General features: G+C 38.0%; 1 protein-coding gene across 1 annotated transcript in view; it reads left to right on the forward strand.

The window, feature by feature from the left end:
• The first annotated feature begins 1,692 nt into the window (after window positions 1-1,692).
• STXBP3 (syntaxin binding protein 3) overlaps window positions 1,693-23,479 on the forward strand; it is a 55,361-nt gene continuing 33,574 nt past the window's right edge. Inside the window, exons 1-6 of the mRNA XM_045546680.1 lie at window positions 1,693-1,838; window positions 9,881-9,930; window positions 11,771-11,852; window positions 17,322-17,398; window positions 20,305-20,383; window positions 22,054-22,154. Of these exons, the coding sequence (XP_045402636.1) occupies window positions 1,790-1,838; window positions 9,881-9,930; window positions 11,771-11,852; window positions 17,322-17,398; window positions 20,305-20,383; window positions 22,054-22,154 (438 nt within the window). The 5' untranslated portion in view covers window positions 1,693-1,789. The remainder of the gene's footprint in view (window positions 1,839-9,880; window positions 9,931-11,770; window positions 11,853-17,321; window positions 17,399-20,304; window positions 20,384-22,053; window positions 22,155-23,479) is intronic.

A 23,479-nucleotide genomic window follows, 5' to 3' on the forward strand; every position in this document is an offset into this window, starting at 1 on the left:
GAGAGGGAAATAACATGTGCATTTGTTTAAAAATTTGAGCAACTGAATCCATTTAGAGTAGGTTTAAAGGAAGCTAGGGCTCCAGCTTCCATTCCCATATAAGCCTTGAACAGAACAACCATTCATGCCATAGGCTGTGCCTGAACCCATTTTATGACTTTTATTCTTCATTCTCCTTTTCTCTCCTAGAAATTGCAGGTTATCCCACAGACTGCTTTATTGCTTTCTGTGTAGCCCAAGCTGGATCCTTGTTCCCACTCCACCACTAGTTGTGTATCCTTGGCAAGTTACCTAACGTCGCCAAGCCTCAGTTTTCTTGTCTGTAAGTGTTGCTTTGAGGATCAACGAGGTAATCTACTTAGTAGAGTGTCTGGCATATAGTAAGCACTCGGTAAATATTGGACATTAGTAGTAGTAGTAACTAACCATTTCCACTCCTTGTATGACCAACATGAATCTTTATAACCAACCACTGATTCTTTGCAAGTCCCTCTGGGAAAGCCTACTTTCTGCCAATGTCATGCTGGTTATGTCAGTCAGGGCTCTCAACAACTGTACTGAACTAATTCATGATTCATTAGGTTGATTTCAAGTCCCAAAGACCCATCTCAGTAAACAGATCTCTGCCTAAACTTTCTAAGTCTAAGCTCAAATATCCTCCTCTGTGAATCAGCTTTCAGCAATAATTTTGGATTCTAACACATTGACAGCCCCTCCCTACACTTGTTGCACAGATTTGTTGAATAAATGATTATTGCTTTATTGGTTCACTTATGTATATTGTATCATTAAGGTATTCAGTTTTTCAACCAACTTTTTTTTTTTTTTGAAACAGAGTCTCGCTCTGTTGCCCGGTGGCGTCAGCCTAGCTCACAGCAACCTCAAACTCCTGGGCTCAAGCAATCCTTCTGCCTCCGCCTCCCAAGTAGCTGGGACTATAGGCATGTGCCACCATGCCCAGCTAATTTTTTTCTATATATTTTTAGCTGTCCAGTTAATTTCTTTCTATTTTTAGTAGAGACGGGGTCTCACTCTCAGGCTGGTCTCCAACTCCTGACCTCGAGCGATCCTCCCGCCTCGGCCTCCCAGAGTGCTAGGATGACAGGCGTGAGCCACCGCGCCCGGCCCTTCAACCAACTTTTACTACCTACATACAGCATGCCAGGAATCGTGGTCTTAATTCGATTATAAATTCTTCAGGGGAGTAGTGGGCCTCTCATTTCTTTGAGTTTCCCGAAAGTCCAGCACAGTTCCAGGCACACTGGAAGGTACTTCATAGTTCTACACAATTATTAATATTTTTGTCCTTTAGAAATGAATGAAATAAACTTTTCGGGGGAAGTAAATTTTTCATTCGGTAGTTGAGCTGGCTACTGAGTGAAGTCTATTATGAACCCTTCGCAAAGTGCAGAATTCTTTTGTAAAGCGAAGGATCCCCCCTTCTTCACGTATGTGTGAATTCGGATTTTCACAGACCGTGTTTGCTCATCATCCGTTGGCGCATCTTTGCTTTCCTAAAACCCCACGGGACGACGAACCTCGGGTAACCGCAACCTCCCGCGAGGGGGCGCCCGACTGCCCGCGGAGATTTCACCCGCACTGCGCAGCCGCCGCCCCGGGGTGGGCGGAAATCCCCTCGCCGACGCGCCCGACGCCTCCAGGGGCCGGGCCCGCGGGAGGGGGCGTGGTCTTCCTGCAGTGTGGGGCGGGGCCACCCCGAGCGCCGCCGGCTTGGCCGCGGTAGGCTGGGCGCGGGAGGCGGCGGCTGCTTCTCCGCAGCGTTGGGAAGATGGCGCCGCCGGTGACGGAGAGGGGGCTGAAGAACGTCGTGTGGCAGAGTGAGTGCGGTGGGGTAGGGGCTGAGAGAGCGAAGGCCGGGAGGCCGCCGCGCCGGGCCTTGTTTTCCTGCTCCAGCCCAGCAGGGTCTTGGGCAGCCGCCGCGGACACTTGTTGCTTTGGGACGCGCGTCTGTGTTAGGACTTCCTCCTGCTTTGCTTTCCTGCCCTGTTTCTTGCCAGCGCCAGGGACGGGCGGGGTGCGACAGGACGCGGCCTTCTCGCGGGCGTCGGGCACCCGCTCGCCTCGGCGGGGCTCCGGCCGCGAAGCTCCGCCCGGGGTGAGCGCCGGAAGCGCCGGGCTGTCCCTTCCACGGCCCCCGCGCATCCTCGGCCCCGCCGCGCGCTCCCGGCTCGCGCCCGGGCCCCGCCGGCCGGGGTGTCTCTCGGTGCCACACGGTCCGGCCGCCGTTTCTCCGTCTCGCCTCCCCCGCCACACTGTAGTTTCCAAAGACTGCTTATTCGTGTTAGCATCACGGAGGTTTTACAGCCGTACTTTTCAAAAAAACCTCACTGTTAAACACACCCTTCTTCCACTATTCCTAGAGGAGGCTGCTTTCTAAAAAGTCGTTGAGAAGGGACCGTTGGAATGATGAGATCTCTAGCCATGACAGCTCCCTGCGTCGCCGGGGCAAAGCTGCACCTTCGCCTTTTCCTTTGCTCTCTCCGGGCCGCTCCCTGCTGTTAGGACCAAACTGCTTATTGGTTACTGATGTTCTGCCGTGTCATCTACGACCTCCATAAAAGTCACCCAAACTTAGGTCTGGCAAGTTAGAAAAGGAATAAAACCCCCGAACAGGAAGAACCACCATTGTTTTGCATCGTTGGGTTCAAAGTAATTATGGTCTAGTAGTGGAAAAGGAGTAACATTTGATTAGTATTTCTTACTCTAACCTGTTGAGCCCAGAAGTGATTTAGTCAACAGAATTCTGGGAGTTACAGAGTTCAGTAACTGGGATAGTGCTTAACATATAGCAGCCACTAAAGTGTATAAATAGATGGAAAACAAAGAAAATTATCTTTTTAGTCTACGGCCATACCACCCTGAAGGCGCCCGATCTTGGAAGCTAAGCAGGGTCGGGCCCGATTAGTACTTGGATGGGAAGAAAATTATCTTTTTAAAAATTGATTATCCTCAAATAACACAGGGGAGTAAGAATTTTTTTAAAAAAATAAAAGATAAAAATTGGTTAATTTTAAGGTTGGCATTTTGGTTTTCAAGATTTACATGGTTGGCTTTTAAGATTTGGCGATGCTTTAAAATCACAATGGCATTTAAATACATTTATGTAAAAATAGGTAGTGAATTGTGTTGTATAAATTATTTCCAAAATATAGAGGTGCTTAACATCAGCATTTATCAGAAAAAAAGATAATGACAGTAATACCAGTCTTGATAGCATGGAAACTAGGCAAGAGGGAGACTGTAGAGAGAAAATTTCCATCGTGTGCTGTTAACTTGTGGCACCAGGCTATCCAGATGGAGTGTAAGATGAAGGCAGAGACTGAGTGGAAGGAAGAAGATATAAATGTTATAAAATAGTTCTTTGAATCTTTGTGTAAATAGAAACATAACCAAAAGAGAAGATAATATTCATTTAGCATTTCTTGAGTAAAGCATATATTGAGAAGAGGGATCCTCTGAGTTCTCTTAGCCAAAGATGAAAGATTCTGAAAGAAATATTGAAGGAATCTCCTGGAGGTAGGTGAATTATACATTTGACTGGGAAAAAGGTTTTGCCAAATTGAAGATACTACAGTTAGGTGAGGCTAGAAAGCTAAATAACTTGAGAACCTTTAATTTATCCAGAAAGTGTGGTAAATAGGGAGAGGAGAACTAATATTTCTTGAACATTTACTTTGTGCCAGGCATAATTCTTTACATGTATTAAACATCATGAGAATTAATATTTCTGTTTCATAGAGGATAAAATTGATACAGCTATAAAAGCATAGCAGCATTATTCATAATAGCCAAAAATTGGAAATAACTTAAATGTCCATGGACTAATGAATGGATAAAGACAATAAAAAGAAACGAAGTACTGATATATTCTATAACATCGATGAATCTTGAAAACATTATGCCAAATAAAAGAAGCCAGTCAATCACAGGACCACACATATTGTATGATTCCATTTATATGGAGTGTCTAGGATAGGCAAATCTGTAGAGACAGAAAGTAGATTAGTGGTTGCCTACATCTGGGGGGGTGGGGCAAGTGGGGGGATGATGGTTAAGGGAACAGGCCTTCTTTTTGGAGTAATGAAAATGTTCTAAAATTGATTATGGTAATGTGATAGATGCATAATTCTGAATACTGTGTGCTGCAAACCATTGAATTGTACACTTTAAGTGGGTGAATTGTATGGTATGCAAATTATATCTAATAAAGCTGTTTTTAAAAATCTGATACAGCTGTTTAATATAGATGTAGGATTCACAGCCAGATCTTTTTGACCGTAGAGTTGTTGTGTGACCTGTCTGTGACGTTCCCTAATGTTTAAACCTTAATTCAGGACCTTATGCACAGTCTATTGCGGTAGCCTCCTAACTGAGCCTCCAAGCTCTTGTTCTTTCTCACTCCAGTCCCTCCAGAAAATAGCTGCCAGAATACTTTTCCTGTGATGGTATTGTGCTATGAGCATGTTCTTCTCTTGCTTGAAGACCTGCAGAGACCGTCAGTTGCCTAAAATTCATTCCAATGGCCTGCTTTTGAAGACTTATAACCCGGCCCCAGCCTACCTTGTTATTCTTAAATACTTTCACTTGTATAATCCTGATGTTCTGTGTAGTCTGTGTGGTTTACTCTTTTTGAAATCTTTTACCTCCATATCTTATTTGATGCTGATTCCTCTATTTAGAATGCTTCCCTTTCCCTTATTTTAGTTCACCTATCCACATTTTAGCCAGCCTTCAAGTTTCAGCTCATATAGGGCTACTGCCTCCATAGTAGCTCCTCATTTTAACCCAGCTTCTTATGTTTCTGTAGCATTTAGTTTACCCTTCTTGAGTGGCACTTCTCACTACTGCCTTAGATGATTCTCTTGATAAGCTTCTTGAAGGTAGTTTCACTGTTGTCTTGTAGAGCTTTAAATGTGTAACGGCCTCGCAGAATGTGATGGATAACAATGCTTTTTTAAAATAAATGAAAGACTTATTTTTCCCTATTTCTTGCCACCTCAAGTCCCCCATTTATTCAGTAAATATTACTGAATTCCTATAGAAGTACAGCAGTAGAAAGCAGATAAGTTTCTAGCCCTCTTCAAGCTTGCTTTCAAGTGGGGAGAAATAGAAAATAAACAAGTAAAAAATAAAGATGATTATTTCAGTGTGTGATATAGAGGGAGAGAGACTACTGTAGATAGGTGGATCCGGGAAGTTTTCTCTGAGAAGGTGATATTTGAGCTGAGACCTAAAACATGAGAAAGAATCAGCCTTCAGGGACTACCTTAAAACCTTGTCTAAAAAAAGCGCCTCAAATTTTAATATTTTGAGTGCGAAAGACTACATTTATTTACAAAACTAATTCCCATATTTAAAATCTGTGAAAGTTTCTGTTGCTCATTTGCCACTTTTTGCTACAGGCAAAAATATCACTGACAAAAGGTTTTATATAAAAATTTGATAAAGTTTATTTAAAAAATAAACACAAGGCAAAACAACTAATTCAACTGCAAAACAAGTTCAAACCACTGATGGCATTTCTTTTCCTTATTTATGACATTATTCAGTACAGTCTGTTTTCTCTCTTGTCTATAAACAGTAGTCTAATGTGATGTTAATAATTTATGTCTATTAAATATTTGTTTAGAGTAAATTTTAGAGAAAATCAACATAGGTAGATTACAAATTATTTTCAATAAAAGTAATCAGAATGTATTTATTTGAGCCCATTCTTTATATATGATTCATAAGCTTTTTCCCTTTTTCACATTTTCCTTCTGGTCCTTATAGATTGAGGCTTATTTTTCATTTGTCATTCTGTGACTTCTTTTTTTTTAAACAACTAATATTGACTCAACATTTTCCATGCTCCTTCAAAATCTTTGTAATTATCACTTTAATTCTTAAATACTTCGAGGTGGCAAAAAATATTGATACTAGAAAAGAATATAAAATAAAATAAATCTTCCTCCCAACCCAGACCTCAAGCCTCTCTCTCCAGAGACAACCACTCTTAGGTTTCTTGTACAAGTTATCTGTGCAAATTCAAGCATGCATAGAATCATAAATTTTTGTTATTTTAATCAATTATCTTTCTTTTATGTCTTATTCTGGTTATTTCTTTTAAGTTTATTTTATTGAGCAAATTTTTTTTTTAATTTTGGGATATTTGCACAGCCATTTATTCATTTAAATCAGTGTTTTATTGAGTATCTACTCCATTCTTTGACCTAGAACTCACAGTTGAGTGGGAGAAGACAGATGCATAAATACTAAGTGCGTTATTAGCCATTTGAAAAAATTTTATGGGAGAAAGAGAGGAAAGGGGAATTATTTCCTCTCTTACTCTCTGGGAGTGGATCAGGGAAGACTCCAAAGAAGAGCTGATATTTACGATGTTTCTTGAAAGGTAGTAGGATTTTGCCAGGCAGAGGGAAAACTGAGCCCAAGCCCTGAAGGTGACAAAGTATGTGATTGTTTATGGAAGTGGGAACAGTTCTTTTCGATTGAATTCAGGGTATTTATTGCAAGGGATAGGGGGATGTAGACCAAAAGGTAGATTGGAGCCAGATTATAAAGGGTTCTGAATGTTGTGTTAAATAGTTTAGACATTGTTTAGGGGCAGTGGGAACCATGAAAGATGATTTCCCGCCTCCTTCCTAAATAGCAGTCACCAGCATTTTTGGCATTCTATTAATGCCTAAAGGAAGCTATTTTCTTCTTCCTATTTTGAAAGGAAATGACTCTAAGATTTAATTAAGTGTAATGGTAGTGTAAAGTGCACTAATGCTAAGTGTACAGCTGGATGAATTTTTTACCATGTAACTACCATCCAGATCAAGATATAGAAGGTTTCTAAGTACCCCATGACCTTTCCCGGTCTAGACTCCACCCTTTTCCCCAGAGTAACTACTACTCTGGCTTATGTCACCACCAAATAATTTTTTAATGGTGACTTTTTACCTTTATACCCTATGTTTAAGAGAGAAATCTTCCAGAGCCTTTATTAAAGTGTTTCCCTTAAGAATAAATACTGAATTTACCACATTTCTACCTGGAAATATTGTTTTAATATTTGCGTTTGTATATTTAGTAGTCCTCAGTTTTCATATGTTCTACTTTCATATAATTTTTGAACATTAGATCTTGAAAGCCCTGAGTGGTCTTGTTCATGTGCAGTTCGTTTAGTTTTTATTCAACTGACTCATGATGATTATTGCTTTTGCTTCCTGCCCTAGGCCCCTGGGTTTGCCTTTATAAAAATTCTTTCTTACTTGTTTACTGAATAGCCTGGGTCAGAGGTAGGCAGAATCTGGTGGAATCATAATTAGGAATTTAATAACATGTTTTAGTTTTCTGAGAATGTAAATTCCTTTATGACCTACAAGTCTGATTTTTTTTTTTTTTTTTTTACTTTTGGCTATTTGATTTTTAAAAACATTTTCATTATGCACTATTTTTAAAAATCTGGTTTATTATTTCTCCACATTGGACTAATTATTGTTTTTTGGTTTTTTTTTTTTCTTTTTTTGGAGACAGAGTCTCATTCTGTTGGCCGAGCTAGAGGGCAGTGGCGTCAGCCTAGCTCACAGCAACCTCAAACTCCTGGGCTCAAGCAATCCTCCTGCCTCAGCCTCCTGAGTAGCTGGGACTACAGGCATGCGCCACCATGCCCGGCTAATTTTTTTTTTCTATATATATTTTTAGCTGTCCAAATCATTTCTTTCCATTTTTAGTAGAGACAGGATCTCGCTCTTGCTCAGGCTGGTCTCCTCCTCCCACCTTGGCCTCCCAGAGTGCTAGGATTACAGGCATGAGCCACTGTGCCCGGCCTGGACTAATTATTGTAAGTCTTGGTTTCCAGTCCAAGTTATATTTCAGTTTCCTAACTGAAACAATGAGGGATTTGGACTACATTTTCTTTAAGGGTTTTTTCAGTTTGAATTCTCCATGATTCCATTTTTTAGATCTTCACTTTGTTATATTTTCTTTACTTCTGCTTGCATTCCTGGTGGTTTTCTTTTGTGTCTTAGTTTTCTTTTATGTTGTTTTATTTGAGACATAAATATTTAATATTAGGTTTTCATTGCTTAATGACATTTTACAAATTATTTCTGTCTTAAGGCTTTCTGCTCTGACATCTGTTTGCTTATGATTTCTTGCTCTTTATTTACTTAGGCATGATCTCAGTCCATTTCCAGCAAATTAGAAATAAATTCCATATAAAAGATCTAAAATGTAAAAAGTAAAACAATAAAATGTGGAGAAAACGTAGGATAATATGGATTAGACTGTTAAAAAAGTTAACTGGTGGGTGGGGCGCGGTGGCCTACGCCTGTAATCCTAACACTCTGGGAGGCCGAGGTGGGTGGATCGTTTGAGCTCAGGAGTTTGAGACCAGCCTGAGCAAGAGCGAGACCCCATCTCTGCTAAATATGGAAAGAAATTATATGGACAACTAAAAATACATACAGAAAAAATTAGCCAGGCATGGTGGCACATGCCTGTAGTCCCAGCTACTTGGGAGGCTGAGGCAGGAGAATCGCTTGAGCCCAGGAGTTTGAGGTTGCTGTGAGCTAGGCTGATGCCACGGCACTCTAGCCTGGGCAACAGAGTGAGACTCTGTCTTAAAACAAAAAAGTTAACTGGTAACCCAGATGGCATTAAAAAAAGATTATATAAAAATTATAAATTCCTTTGTGGCAGAAGATACCGTGATACCATACATGAACAAAATCAAGAGCTAAACTACATATGTGGAGAAAATATTGACCCACGCATATGAGAGAAAGGCTTAATATATATAGAGTACCTGCAAATTGATCAGGAAAAGATAATGACCCGGTAGAAAAACGAACAAAGAAAACAGGCAATGTGCTGATTAGAACATTCTTCTGTTAACAGTTTTTGACTGGTGTTTTTTTTTTTTTTTGAGACAGAGTCCTACTCTGTTGCCCGGGCTAGTGTGCCATGGCATCAGCCTAGCTCACAGCAACCTCAAACTCTTGGGCTCAAGCGATCCTTCTGCCTCAGCCTTCTGAGTAGCTGGGACTACAGGCACATGCCACCATGCCCGGCTAATTTTTTCTATATATTTTTTAGTTGTCCAGATAATTTCTTTCTATTTTTGTAGTAGAGACGGGGTCTCGCTCTTGCTCAGGCTGATCTCGAACTCCTGAGCTCAAACAATACGCCGGCCTTGGCCTCCCAGAGTGCTAGGATTATAGGCATGAGCCACCACGCCCGGCCTTTGACTGGTGTTTTTTTTTTTTTTTTTTTTTTTTTTTTTTAGCAACAGGGTCTTGTTCTGTCACCTAGGCTGAAGTGCAGTGGTGTAAAATAAGTAAAATAGGAGACACCTATCTTTTGATGCCAACAATCTCAGTATGGGAATCTTTGTTTCAGAAACAAAAGTAATGGTAAACAAAGATATATGTTTGAGGATCTGTATTGCAGCATTATAGTGGCAAAATTGGAAACAGGAAGACTGCCTATCATATGGGAGAATAGTTGAATAAATTATGGTGTGCTTGCATTAAGGAATATTATGTACCTATTAAAAAGAATGAGTTATATTTATGTGTTTATATGGAGGATAGCCATGATGTATATTTAGTGGAAAAACTGACAGAGTAATGTGTATATGCTAATTCCATTTTTGTAATAATTTGATTATTAAAAGAAAAACTTGTAGAAATTAGAGAGGAGACTTGGATTTGAGAGATTAAATTAGAGTGGGAGGCAAAGAGACTACTTAGGTTACTGTGTTGATCCACAAATTGGATTTTTTCCTTAGCCATTTTGAACCTTTTGAATAGTCTATTATGATGTTTCTAACTGTTGATTTTGATTCTTAATTCCTTTTTTTTTTAAACAGAGATAAAAGCAACAGTGTTTGATGACTGCAAGAAAGAAGGGGAATGGAAGGTAAAATTTGCATACTTTGCTTTTATATTGAGGACTTAAGTATATTGTCCTTATAATACTTCTGTGAGTACAGTTGGCCCTCCGTTTCTGAGTTGTTCTTTTTTTGTTTTTTTTGTTTTTTTTTGAGGCAGAGTCTTACTCAGTTGTCCGGGCTAGCTAGAGTGCCATGGCATTGGCTTAGCTCACAGCAACCTCAAACTCCTGGGCTCAAGTAATCCTCCTGCCTCAGCCTCCCGAGTAGCTGGAACCATAGGCATGTGCCACCATGCCTGGCTAATTTTTCCTATTTTTAGTTGTCTGGCTAATTTCTTTCTATTTTTAGTAGGGGTCTTGCTCTTGCTGAGGCTGTTCTCGAACTCCTGATATCAAGTGATCCTCCCACTTCAGCCTCCCAGAGTGCTAGGATTACAGTCATGAGCCACCACGCCCGGCCTGTTTCTGAGTTCTTTGTCCCAGGATTCAACCAAGCACAGATGGAAGATACTTGAAAAAATAACAATACAATGTTAAAATAATACAAATTTTAAAATCAACACAGTATAAAAACTATTTACAGGCATTTATATTATATTAGGTATTCTAGTATTAAAAATCTAGAGATTATTCAAAGTATATGGGAGGATTGTGTAGGTTATGTTAACTGAAGAAAATGATGAGGTTCATAAATTTGGAAAGGAGAGCTATGTGATCTCATAAAGGGTTGCAGCGTGTGGGTAGCCATTTCCACAGCCTGGAAAGCAGAGGCCTGGGCAGAAGCCAGGAACATGGGACAGGAATTTATACTGAGTGGGGTGGCCAAATATACATATTTAACAAGCTATAGGAGGAGTCATGAATATTTATGAAAGAAGAACCATGCACATGTGCAGTTGAGCTTTATGTCCCTTTATGGGGTCCATGTTCAGAAAATGGCAGCCCTATGTCAGAAGGTGCAGCAAGGACACGAAAACCCTCTCTGTGCATGCTCCGTGAGCTGGTTAAAACTACTTCATTAGTTGGTGATCTCTTGTCAGGAAAGAATGCTGGTCTGGATCATACAATTGGTTTCTATTAGCCCTTGGGAGAAAAGCCTGATGGCTGTAGCAAGGGAGGGGGTCTAATGAAGTATCTCTGACCTCCCATCCTTCTCATCCCATCATGGCTAGGAACTCAGGTCTAAGGTTTCTCTGGGGTCCCCTTGGCCAAGAGGGGGTCCGTTCAGTCAGTGAGGGGCTAAGGATTTTATTTTAGTTCATACTTATTTGCAAATACGATGTCATTTTTATATAAGGGACTTGAGCATCTGTGGATTTTGGTATCTTGGGGGATCCTGAAACCGAGGGACAACTGTGTGGAGTCTGGATCCACACTGCCTGTTTTCAAATCCTAACTTTACCACTTAATAGCTGTGGTTCCTTGGCAAGTTACTTGACCTTTCTCTGCCTCTGTTTCCTTGTTTATAAAATGGAGATGGTAATACCTCATATGGTATGTAAATATCAAGTGAATTAAACCATGTAAATTGCTTAGAACAGTGCTTGGAATAATAATTATTATTCTACAAGTGGCAATTTATAATTTTTAGAAAATTTGATGTTAAACATAATATTTATTTATAATGAACAAGCTCTCCTGCTTCAAATTAGAAATATTTCTGTTTGCTTACTTATGTATAATACTGTAGGTATGTATATTGAGAAAATAAATCTCCAGATCATGCAGTTGAGATCATTTTGCCTACTGTCTTGATATTTTATGTTATAAAAGGTTTATAGGGTTGAATGGGTTTAATGGATAAAATTCTGCCTTTTGTGAATTCTTCATAATCGGAGGCTTATTCTTGATTTGTATTTGTTTTAAGATAATGCTTTTAGATGAGTTTACCACCAAGCTTTTGGCATCCTGTTGCAAAATGACAGATCTTCTAGAGGAAGGTATAACTGGTAAGTGTTACTAATTTTTGTTATGAAAACCTTTTTATTGTGATTGGGGAGGCTTGAAGTATTAAGAAATTTTAGTTAGTAATTGTGTTTCTGAGAAGCTTGTGTTTTATTTTATGACTTTAACCACAACAATTAGATTTGATATTCTTCTTTTTTCTGAATCTCCAGAATAACCTCTGTTGGCTTTTTTTCCTTCAGCTGAGACATATAAATAACTGTCCCTAACCAAGACTAAGTCAATTGCCTTGTTGAGGTTGTTTTTTAAATTTTTTACATATTTACCAGGTTTATATGTTGATATACTAGGTTTACCAGTATTTTGAATAATGTTTGTGGTTTTCATGTATTACATTAAAATGGATATTAAGATTTAGGTCATAAAATTAACTTTTGTATAAAATATATGTATACAGTTATATAAATATATTTGTACATTTGTAGAAGTATATTTACAAATGTATAATGCTGACTTTGTAAATTTCTCTTTATTACCTAGAAATGAGACAAATAATTACAAGTTTAAATCAGTTTTAGTATGAAAATTTTAAATATTAATACTTATGGATTCTGAAAAAAAGTCATGCCACCAGAAGTTATTTTCCGCTAGGCAGGATGGTGTTAATGAGATATTAATCTGTGTTATCTTTTGGGGAAAATATACCAATATCTTATAACATTAATAATCATGTTATCATCCTTAACTCATCATCCTTTAGTTCATTTGTTTGATTTTTATCTTCCTAACAACCCTATGAAAACAGATATTAAATACTACTATTCGTAATGAGGAAACTGAGACTCAATGTCAAATAAAATTCATTTATATTTTGCATCCTAATGTAGTATGTGTACCCTCTGTCACTCCTAACTTGTGAGACTCAAAAGTATACCAAGTATTCTCAAGAAACCTGACTATATAATATTTATGTTTTGATATTCATATATGAAATATTCTTTATTGTTGATTACATATTTAATTTGTGATCTTTCTCACCCTCAATGGGAAAAGCATTAAACTAGAAATTAGATTAAAGCCTTAATTTTTCTGCTTCTGGATAAGTGAAATGTTGATTGAGCCACTGAAGTTTTTCAAGTTCCCAAAGATCATTCTGTTGTAAAACTAGGGTGAGAACCATTTGATAGTATGTATGAAAGTACTATGAAACTACAGAGCTATTATACACTGTAGGGAGGTTTTTTTTTGAGACAGAGTCTCACTCTGTTGCCCAGGCTAGAGTGCCGTGGCGTCAACCTAGCTCACAGCAACCTCAAACTCCTGGGCTCAGGCAATCCTCCTGCCTCAGTCTCCCGAGTAGCTGGGACTACAGGCATGTGCCACCATGGCTGGCTAATTTTTTTTTTTTCTATATATATTTTTAGCTGTCCAAATCATTTCTTTCTATTTTTAGTAGAGACAGGGTCTTGCTCTTGCTCAGGCTGGTCTCGAACTCCTGACCTCGAGCGATCCTTCCACCTTGGCCTCCCAGAGTGCTAGGATTACAGGCGTGAGCCACTGCACCCGGCCCACTGTAGGGAGGTTTTATTGATTTTGTAGACTGTTGTCTCTTACTGTGTGTTCAGTGTTGATAAATATTGTTGAAGTAAAGGATCCCATGGCCAGCAAGTTTGGGAAACACTATTAAACAAAGCTAAACATGCTTCTTTAGGACTTTTCAGAGCCTTTTACACACCAAGGTGTGTGTGGATCCCCCCTGGATAAAAGCATAGTATTCAGTTTTCTAAACTTACTTTGAGCACAGGAAAGCTATTTTTGAGAAGCATTTCATAGGACTTTATACCATAGAGCTCACTGCCATGAATGTTCCTGGTATCCTCCAGAGTAACCTAGGTTTGCTTTGGTTTAATCATCTACTAACTTGAATTGATCAGGGTTGTTTCAAGTTTCATATTACCTCTCCTGAGAATCCCTCTGTGAGACTTGGCGTTAGCAGGTTCAGCGGTTAAACTTTCTGTAGTCATGTCAACAGAAAGGAAGCCAAACTCTGTAAAATAATTGTAAAGAGATTTATTCTGAGCCAAATTTGAGGACCATGACTCATAACCTTTGAGCAAGTGGACTCCCTGTGGTTGGGTTACAGTTTGGTTTTATACATTTGAGGGAGACAGGAGTTACAGGTAAAGTCATAAATCAATACGTAGAAGGCATACATTGGTTTGGCCCAAAAAGATGGGCCATCTCAAAGCGGGGCGGGGTACTTACAGGTTATAGGTGGGTTTAAAGATTCTTTGACTTGTAATTGGTTAACGACTTGAAGCTTTGTCTAAAGGCTTGAAATGTTTTAAGATGAGGAGGTCTGTTAATCAGAGATAAGCCACTGGACATACATTTGTTTTATAAATTGAGGAGCTGCAGGTTTGTCTTGCTTACCCTTAGGCCTGTTAATGGGTTGCAACGGAATATCTCTAAGAAGGGAGGAGGGCATGATGAGGCATGTCTGACCTCCCTCTTCGTGGCAGGCAATTTAGTTTTAGGATATCCCCTTGGCCAAGAGGGCGTCCATTCAGCCAGCTGGTGTGGGCGGAAGCCTTAAGATTTTATTTTAGTTCACAGTCATTTAGGTCATTTGTACAAATATTCAGTAGTGTCATGGAATTTTAAAAAGTAAATGAAGGAAAAAATGCTACCTCAGTATTTGCTACTTCAGTGGAGGATAAAGTCACGTGTAAAAGTCTTTTAAAAAATTAGACTGGGAGTTAGATTATTCCTTTGTCACTATTAATAGGCCTTTCTTTTTTTCCATCATTTGATAGATATATACTTTTCAGTGAATTGGAGAAATGACACTTTCTATTGTTAAAGAGATTGCAGAATTTTTCAAAGCCTGTGTTCTAAATCATATCACAGTATTTTCACTGTCTTAACATGTACATTATTCACCAAACATAATAGCGTATATAGCATAAGATGGCTGTAAGACACTTCATTTTGAGTATTAAACAACATAAATTAACACTGATTGAACCTTAATCTTGTAAAATTATAATTGTTGGTAATGGAGATAAAAAAATTAAATTTTTTCTTGGAAATTTTATTTGGTATCTAGTAGTAGCTATGATAAACCTACACACTACTGATGTAGATTTAGGAATGAGGAAATGAAATCACCTTATTTATTTATTTATATTATTTCAGCATATTATGGGGGTACATATGTTTAGCGTTATGTATATTGTCTTCGCTCCACCCAAATCAGAACTTTAAGCGTGTCCATCCCCCAGATGGTGCGCACCGCACCCGTCAGGTGTGAATATACCCATCCCCTCCTCCCCCTCCTGTCTGCCCGACACCTGATGAATGTTACTACTATATGTGCACTTAAGTGTTAATAAGTTAGAACCAATTTGATGGTGAGTACATGTGGTGCTTGTTTTTCCATTCTTGTGATACTTCACTTAGTAGAGTGGGTTCCAGCTCTATCCAGGATAATACAAGAGGTGCTAGATCACCATTGTTTTTTGTGGCTGAGTAGAACTCCATAGTATACATATACCACATTTTATTAATCCATTCATGTGTTGATGGGCACTTGTTTCCACATCTTAGCAATTGTGAATTGTGCTGCTATAAAACATTCTAGTTAAGATGTCTTTTTTATAGAATGTCTTTTGTTCTTTTGGGTAGATGCCCAGTAATGGGATTGCTGGATCAAATGGTAGGGAATTCTACCTGTAGCTGTTTGAGGTATCTCCATATTGCTTTCCACAGAGGTTGTACTAGTTTGCAGTCCCACCAGCAGTGAATGAGTGTTCCTGTCTCTCCGCATCCATGCCAACATTTACTGTTTTGGTACTTTTTTGATAAAGGCCATTTCTCGCTGAAATCACCATATTTAAAAGAGAAATCCAGTGATAGCCTCCCTTGCATGTTACATTAATGTTAATTCTTTCTTTTCTTTTCTTTTCTTTTCTTTTCTTTTTTTTTTTGAGACAGAGTCTCACTCTGTTCCCCGGGCTAGAGTGCCGTGGCGTCAGCCTATCTCACAGCAACCTCAAACTCCTGGGCTCAAGCAATCCTCCTGCCTCAGCCTCCCGAGTAGCTGGGACTACAGGCATGTGCCACCATGCCCAGCTAATTTTTTTATATATATTTTTAGCTGTCCATATAATTTCTTTCTATTTTTAGTAGAGACAGGATCTTGCTCTTGCTCAGGCTGGTCTCAAACTCCTGAGCTCAAACAATCTGCCTGCCTCAGCCTCCCAGAGTGTTAGGATTACAGGTGTGAGCCACCGTGCCTGGCCAATGTTAATTCTTTCTAGGCTCTTTGTCAACATGAATTTTGAAAGGTGATTCTCTGGATTTGTAGAAGGATACTTTGTTAGTTTTTAAGAAATATGTATATAGCTTTAAATGGTTAATTTGACAAGTAGAGTTTATTAGTTTTATATTCACTTTGTTTTAGGTAAATTTATAAACTTTTTAATTTCAATAATAAAAATATAACTGACTAAATTCTAATGATACTTTATTGTTGAAAAAATGCTTTATAAAAATGTGTGGTTTTAAAAGAGTAAGAATTAATTGGCAAGTTATTTAATGAATGTTGTAGTAGATTGGGCTCTGGAATCAAATCTGGGTTGGAAGCCTGCCTGTTCTACTTCCTAATTATGTGATTGGGTAAGTTACTTAACTCCTTTAAGCCTCAGTTTCCTCATTTGTAAGATACTTATAGGGTTCTTAGGAAGTTTAATAAATAATTCGCGTAATGTGCTTAGCCTGAAATCTGATGTCTTATTTGCTATTAATATTATAGTAGCATATTTTTTAAAAATATATAAATTTAATTTTTTTTTTTTTTTTTTTTTTTTTTGAGACAGAGTCTCACTCTGTTGCCCAGGCTAGAGTGCCGTGGCATTTAGCCTAACTCACAGCAACCTCAAACTCCTGGGCTCAAGCAATCCCTCCTGCCTCAGCCTCCCAAGTAGCTGGGACCACAGGCATGTGCCACCATGCCCGGCTAATTTTCTATTAATATTTTTAGTTGTCCATATAATTTCTTTCTACTTTTTTTTTAGTAGAGACGGGGTCTTCCTCTTGCTCAGGCTAGTCTTGAACTCCTGACCTCGAGCAATCCACCCGCCTCGGTCTCCCAGAGTGCTAGGATTATAGACGTGAGCCACCAGCGCCCGGTCATACGTTTAATGTTTAATGCATCTTCTAGGTTTCTTCATGGCATGTTGATTGTTTATGCTGGTAGACCTACCTGTGAAATAATTGCTTTATCTTTTTTTCCTCGCAATAAAAAGACAATTTGGCCCAGGGTTTAGCCTCAGTGAAGACACGTTTCAGGATTTTTTAGTTTATCTGATGAAGACAAGGAAAGTGTTAAACGCAGTATATTTAAAAATGTTTCCCTGTTACTTTAAGTGGAAAATACAATACAGTTTATTTAAAAATTGTTTCAAGTGTATAAATATTTGGTTATATAAGATGACCTTTATTTTTGTTAGTTGTAGAGAATATTTATAAGAATCGTGAACCTGTCAGACAGATGAAAGCTCTTTATTTTATCACTCCAACATCAAAGGTAAGCATTTTGAGTCTTTAAAAAGTATTTTCATGAGTATTTTCACCATTGTTATGGTTTGGTAATAGAAAATTCAAAGTAATAAAATACCCTTTATTGGAAAAATATTGCCGTAAACTAATTTGCTTAGGAAAGTTTTTTCTCTGCTAGAGGATTGTTTTATTTGCACTTTTCTCCATGAGAATATATTTCCCCATATATGAAAGCAGAATTAAATTGTATACAATGATAGCATTTCTTTGCATAGTTTGTTATTCATGTAGTTCCTATTGAACCGTAATTTTGGGGGAGGATAGAAATATAGGTAAAAGAAATTGGATTAATTCTTCCTTTATCTTAGTGACTTTCCTGTGTCATACGTGTATGTATATATGCATATGAATGTATATATGTGTATATATATATTTTATGTCAAACTTCTTTGGTTTATAATCTGACTATATTATTTAACTCATACTTTAAGTCAAATTTTTAGAGCCAATTAAAGTATCAGATTCCTTCTGTTCAATACCGGAGAATGTATTTTCGAATACCTCTTCTTGCTTATTCCCACCTAGACTGTTAATCTAGCAATCTCAATTTCATTTCACTTCTAACTCTAGCAGACAATAGAAAAAAGCCCAGATATTCACTATTTAGTCTCTACATACTGGCTGCTGGTGCAAAGAGTGGGTTTTAGTGACATTTTATATCTTATCAGTGATATAATTTCATAAAAGAAAATTCATGATTGGAAAGATACAAGTTAAAAGCACCATTTTCACCTAGCAAATTGGCAGAGGAGGGATTTTATGCATGTGATACATATACATCTCACGTATTAGCTGTTCTAGCTATCAATGGATAATGTTGCAGAAACGACCGTGTACTGCTAGTGGGAAGTATAGATTGGTACAGCCTTTTTGGAAAATAATTTGCAATTCTTTATCAAGAACCTTAAAAAAGTTCCATATTTTAGAGTTTATCATAAGGAAATAATCAAATGGTCAAATTAAGTTCCTAGCAATAAATCTAATTAAGTTTTTAATATTAGTAAATAATAGTATGAAAGACTATATGGCCATTAAAAATAAGGTTTCTAGGAAGTTTTAATGACCTAGGTAAATGTTCATTTTTAATGTTAAGTAACAAAAGCAGGGTATATTTTTTTTTTATTTTTTTATTTTTTTTTTGAGACAGAGTGTCACTTTGTTGCCCGGGCTAGAGTGAGTGCCGTGGCATCAGCCTAGCTCACAGCAACCTCAGACTCCTGGGCTTAAGCGATCCTACTGCCTCAGCCTCCCTAGTAGCTGGGACTACAGGCATGAGCCACCATGCCCGGCTAATTTTTTTGTATATATATTTTTAGTTGGCCAGATAATTTCTTTCTATTTTTAGTAGAGACGGGGTCTCACTCTTGCTCAGGCTGGTCTCGAACTCCTGACCTCGAGCGATCCACCCGCCTCGGCCTCCCAGAGCTAGGATTACAGGCGTGAGCCACCGCGCCCGGCCAAAGCAGGGTATAAAATTGTGTATTCAGTAAAGAAGCAAAGGATTCAGAGAAGATGGTACCTGAAAGTGACTCCCTTATCTACCACAACCAACTCCAGTTTCTTTCCTGCCATGAATTATTGCTTGCTGGGGCCTATAGGCCTCTGTCTGGGTGCAAGTGAGGCCTTGAGGTCCGTGGGAGCACTGGTGAAGAAACCTGGTGTGAGACTTGCTTCCTCATAGGCTGGGCAAGCACCTAGAAACCCAGCATCAGAGTTCCCAGGCAAGGATCATAAAGCGACAGATTTCAGGAAGAGTTTGCCATAAGAGATATGTGAACTCAAGGGGACAGGTCAATTGGATGTCTCAGAAAGGCCCTGGTGGTTTGTCTGCTTTGTTTTGGTGGTTTTGCTCTTGGGAAGAGAAACTTCTTTGACTTCCTCCTATTCTGAAAACTAAGCCTCAAGTGAGTTGACAAGGAAAAGCAGCCACACAGCTAAGTGGATCCAGTTACCAAAGAGAAAGTTCAGTAAAATGAAGAAAACACATCTAGCAAAATAGAGCTGCTTCAAGGATGACAACCTGAACAGAAAATAGTGCCGTGAAGAGAGTCTACTATTGCACAAAAACCTTCCAAAGCTCAAAAAAGTGTGATTTCTTAAACAGTTAATTGAAGGAGAGGATAATTACTTTTGAAATTTGAATTAGTGACCTAGAAGATCAAAATGGAATATCTCAAAGGAAAAAAAGTCATGGAAATCATGGAAAAGATAAGAGACTTTATAGGATAGATCCATGAGATCTACCAGAAATACAGTTCTAGGAGTTCCAGAAGGAAAAGAAGGATCAGATGGAAGAGAGAGAATAACTAAGTTCTTTGTTCTTGATTTTCATGTCTAGACAATTGTTACCTTCGTTCTTTCTAAAACGACTGCGTTGAGGCATGTGCTACCAGATTGTATTACCTGTTGCTTTTCATCCTTGTAGTCATCTACCAGGCTCTGGGTCTTTCTAATGACTTGACAATTTAATCTTCTAGCTTATTGTCACTCTTTCAGCACTTCTCCAGTCATAAGTCTTGGGGTGGTTTCATTATCCATGTAGATGATACTTCCAGATGTTGGCTTCTCAGTTCCTTGATCTGTTATCTTCTTATATAGTCTTGTTTTCTGTGTTGCTTCACCTTTCCTAGGCCTCTTCATTGCCAATAAGAGCAATGCATATTACTTTGCTGTTTATTACCTTACTACTTGTCACCTTATTAATTGTCATTGACTAGAGAACATAACATCTTAAAAAATCAGTTTATAAATTAAACATTTAACCAGTAAGGTTTTATTTTATCATTGAAATAAAATAATCTTAGTTATTTCAAAAGCTAGCATGTGTAAACTAGTATTTAATAAAATGTGTATTAATATCTAACCTTTTTTAAGTCCGTAGATTGTTTCTTACGTGATTTTGCAAGTAAATCGGAGAACAAATATAAAGCAGCATATATATACTTCACTGACTGTAAGTCTTTTTAAAAGTTATTGCTTCATTGTTTAAAATCATGTTAGTTTTAAAGTATCTATTTTTTACAATACTTTTTCAGTACTAGTTATTTTCTTTTTATCATTTATTGTAATTAGGTTAGAAATCTAAAAATACAAGATTATATCTTAATTCATGCTAAGGTGATAGGAAATTAAACCATTCCCAACTACTTGCAAAAGACAATCAGTTTTGCTGGTATACTGGCATGTGGGGGATTGGTAGAGAGGGCTGTCCCTCAAGTTCTAAGCTGGTGACATAATTATTTTTAATTAAAGTTTCAACTGGAGATTTGATTATATTATAAAAAATAAGACCTTTTGGGAGGGCACTGAAGAAAGCAGCCATCTGTTCGGCAAATATTAAGGGAGAAAATCTATCACATTTCTCTTACTATGCCATATGTTCACAAAGAAAGCAGCTAAACTAAAGAATCACAGAGAAGTCTAGAGATACACACAATTCTGTTTTGTATGTTAAATAATTATAAGTAAAATAAAAATACCATTTATCTTTTTTCTTTTCTTTTTGAGACAGAGTCTTACTCTGTTGCCCTGGCTACAGTGCCGTAGCGTCAGCCTAGCTCACAGCAACCTCAAACTCCTGGGCTCGAGCAATCCTTCTGCCTCAGCCTCCAGAGTAGCTGGGACTACAGGCATGCGCCACCATGCCCGGCTAATTTTTTTCTATATATATTTTTAGTTGTCCAGCTAATTTCTTTCTATTTTTAGTAGAGACAGGGTCTTGGTCTTGCTCAGGCTGGTCTCGAACTCCTGACCTCGAGCAATGCTCCTGCCTTGGTCTCCCAGAGTGCTAGGATTACAGGTGTGAGCCACTGCGCCCTGCCAATACTATTTATCTAAGTTGTCTTGGTCTCTGCTATTAGAGATTCCTCACTTTAAGTTCTATATTGTTTTTCTTATAAATTTTTATCTCATGCCTAGTACTAGTTTATATTTTTTAAAATGTCATACCATAAGTATTTATCATTTAAGCAACCTTATTATACAGAATTTCTGTTTATGGAATTGGTAAAATTTAATGAATGCAAAGTCCCTTCTAACTAGCAGCCAATGGTTGTTATTCCAACCTAGATTTAATGGAACTATGAACTCTTAAGTGAAAGGGGAAAAACACAGGTTATGAGTTCTAGAACATAGTATTTTAGAACTTAGTACTTCGAATTTCCAATATTAGAAAACTGCCTGTAATTTGAGGAAAAATTAACAATTTGTGTGATGTTGCAATGTAGATCGCTTAGTGGCAGATTTGGAAAAGTAGTGTAAATTTCCAGGACATTCTTAAAGTGCTGCTCTTTATAAAAGTTCATGAGTTTGGACATGATTTTCCTTCTTAGCAATTTTACTTTGCTCTGTTGGCAGATCTCTGTGGAAATATTATCTGAGGTTATAGTGTATATGAATGGGGAAGATGGAATTTCTGTTACAGCCCTTTTGACTAGAATATGTCTGTTCTGTAAAGCAGAGAGTAATACTTACACATTACTTCTGTCCTCATAGTAAATTACTTTGTGAAAGCTAGTAATTATATATAAAAAATAAATAATTCTTGGATGTTATAATGATTTATTCAAAAAGAATAAAGATTTAGATGGAGTTATATGCTTTGATTTTTTTCCCGCCTCTCAGTTTGCCCTGATAATCTCTTTAACAAAATTAAGACTTCTTGCTCCAAGTCAATAAGAAGATGTAAAGAAATAAATATTTCCTTCATCCCACATGAATCTCAGGTACTTTCTATTTTTATTTTTAATTTTTGTTCATAGTGGATGTTTAAATTTGGTTTTATGAGCTTATTTGTTAATAAAGTACATAATAAAGATTTTTATATATGTATTTGGTGAATTTTGAACCTAATCCACAAATAAACATTTCCTCTGATGAAGGGAGCAACATGAGTAATAAATTGGAATGCGATGTTAATAATAAAAAGTGGCGCTTAAATTTCATATCTTCCACCAAGTGCTATGTTTATCAAATTATATTACTACTAGATTATGAAATCAAGAGATTTTTAAGCACAGTCTTCGTTAGATGACACCAAAAAAACCACATTTCATTTAGCTTCTGTAACCATTTGTGTTATTAAAATAGTTTCATTAATAAACTTCATATAATTTTAAGTAAATTATTAATTTATACCATGAAGGGGTTTTGTTGATTTGTTTGCTTTGCCTTTGGAACAGTTAATGAGCCTTCAGTTAATAACTAATGATTATCATAGCAAACGTATAGTACTCTGTATCAGATACTCTTCTGAGTGCTTTACATAAATTTATTCATTTAATCCTCACAATAGCCCTATGAATAGATGGTACTTCTGTCTCCATTTTAAAGATCAGGAAATCAAAGAGGTTAGATAACTTGCCCCAAGACACACAACTAGTGATCATTCAGGTTTGTTGTGCTTTATTCTCTGTATTTGGATTCTAGCATTTTATAGAATTGAAATAGTTTGCTATTGTTTGGAACTATGAGATAAATATTTGAAGGCTGTAGTCCTCAACCCTGGGCCACGGACCTGGTGCTGGGCTGCAGCCCACCAGGAACCGGGCTGCAGAACGGGAGGCAAGTGGCCTGCAAGCAAGCAAAGCCCCACCTGCACCCACAGCAACTCCCTATCACTTGCATCACTGCCTGAACCCCACCCGCCATTAGATCAGCGGGGGCATCAGACCCTCATAGGAGCATGAACGCCACTGCAGACTGCACATGCAAGGGATCCCGATTGCGTGCTCGCCATGACAGTCCAATGCCTGATGATCTGAGGTGGAGCCAAGGCAGCCACCCCGCCACCCCTGGTGGAAAAACTGTCTTCCACAAAACCAGTCCCTGGTGTCAAAAAGGTTGGAGACCACTGTTTTAAGGGATAGAAAGGTCCTAGATAAGGGATTTCTCTTGTAAGATTTTGCTGTTTTTGACAAAGGAAGATTATAATCCAAATTGTAAAATTTTAAGATATCTGCTTAATATTCAACTGTGTTCCAAAAGTTACCTTTAGACTTAATTCTTTAATATGCTTCACGGAAGGTACAGTTTTAGCCCCAGAATTCAC

Source organism: Lemur catta, chromosome 3 (assembly GCF_020740605.2).
Source record: "Lemur catta isolate mLemCat1 chromosome 3, mLemCat1.pri, whole genome shotgun sequence".
Lineage (NCBI taxonomy): Eukaryota > Metazoa > Chordata > Mammalia > Primates > Lemuridae > Lemur > Lemur catta.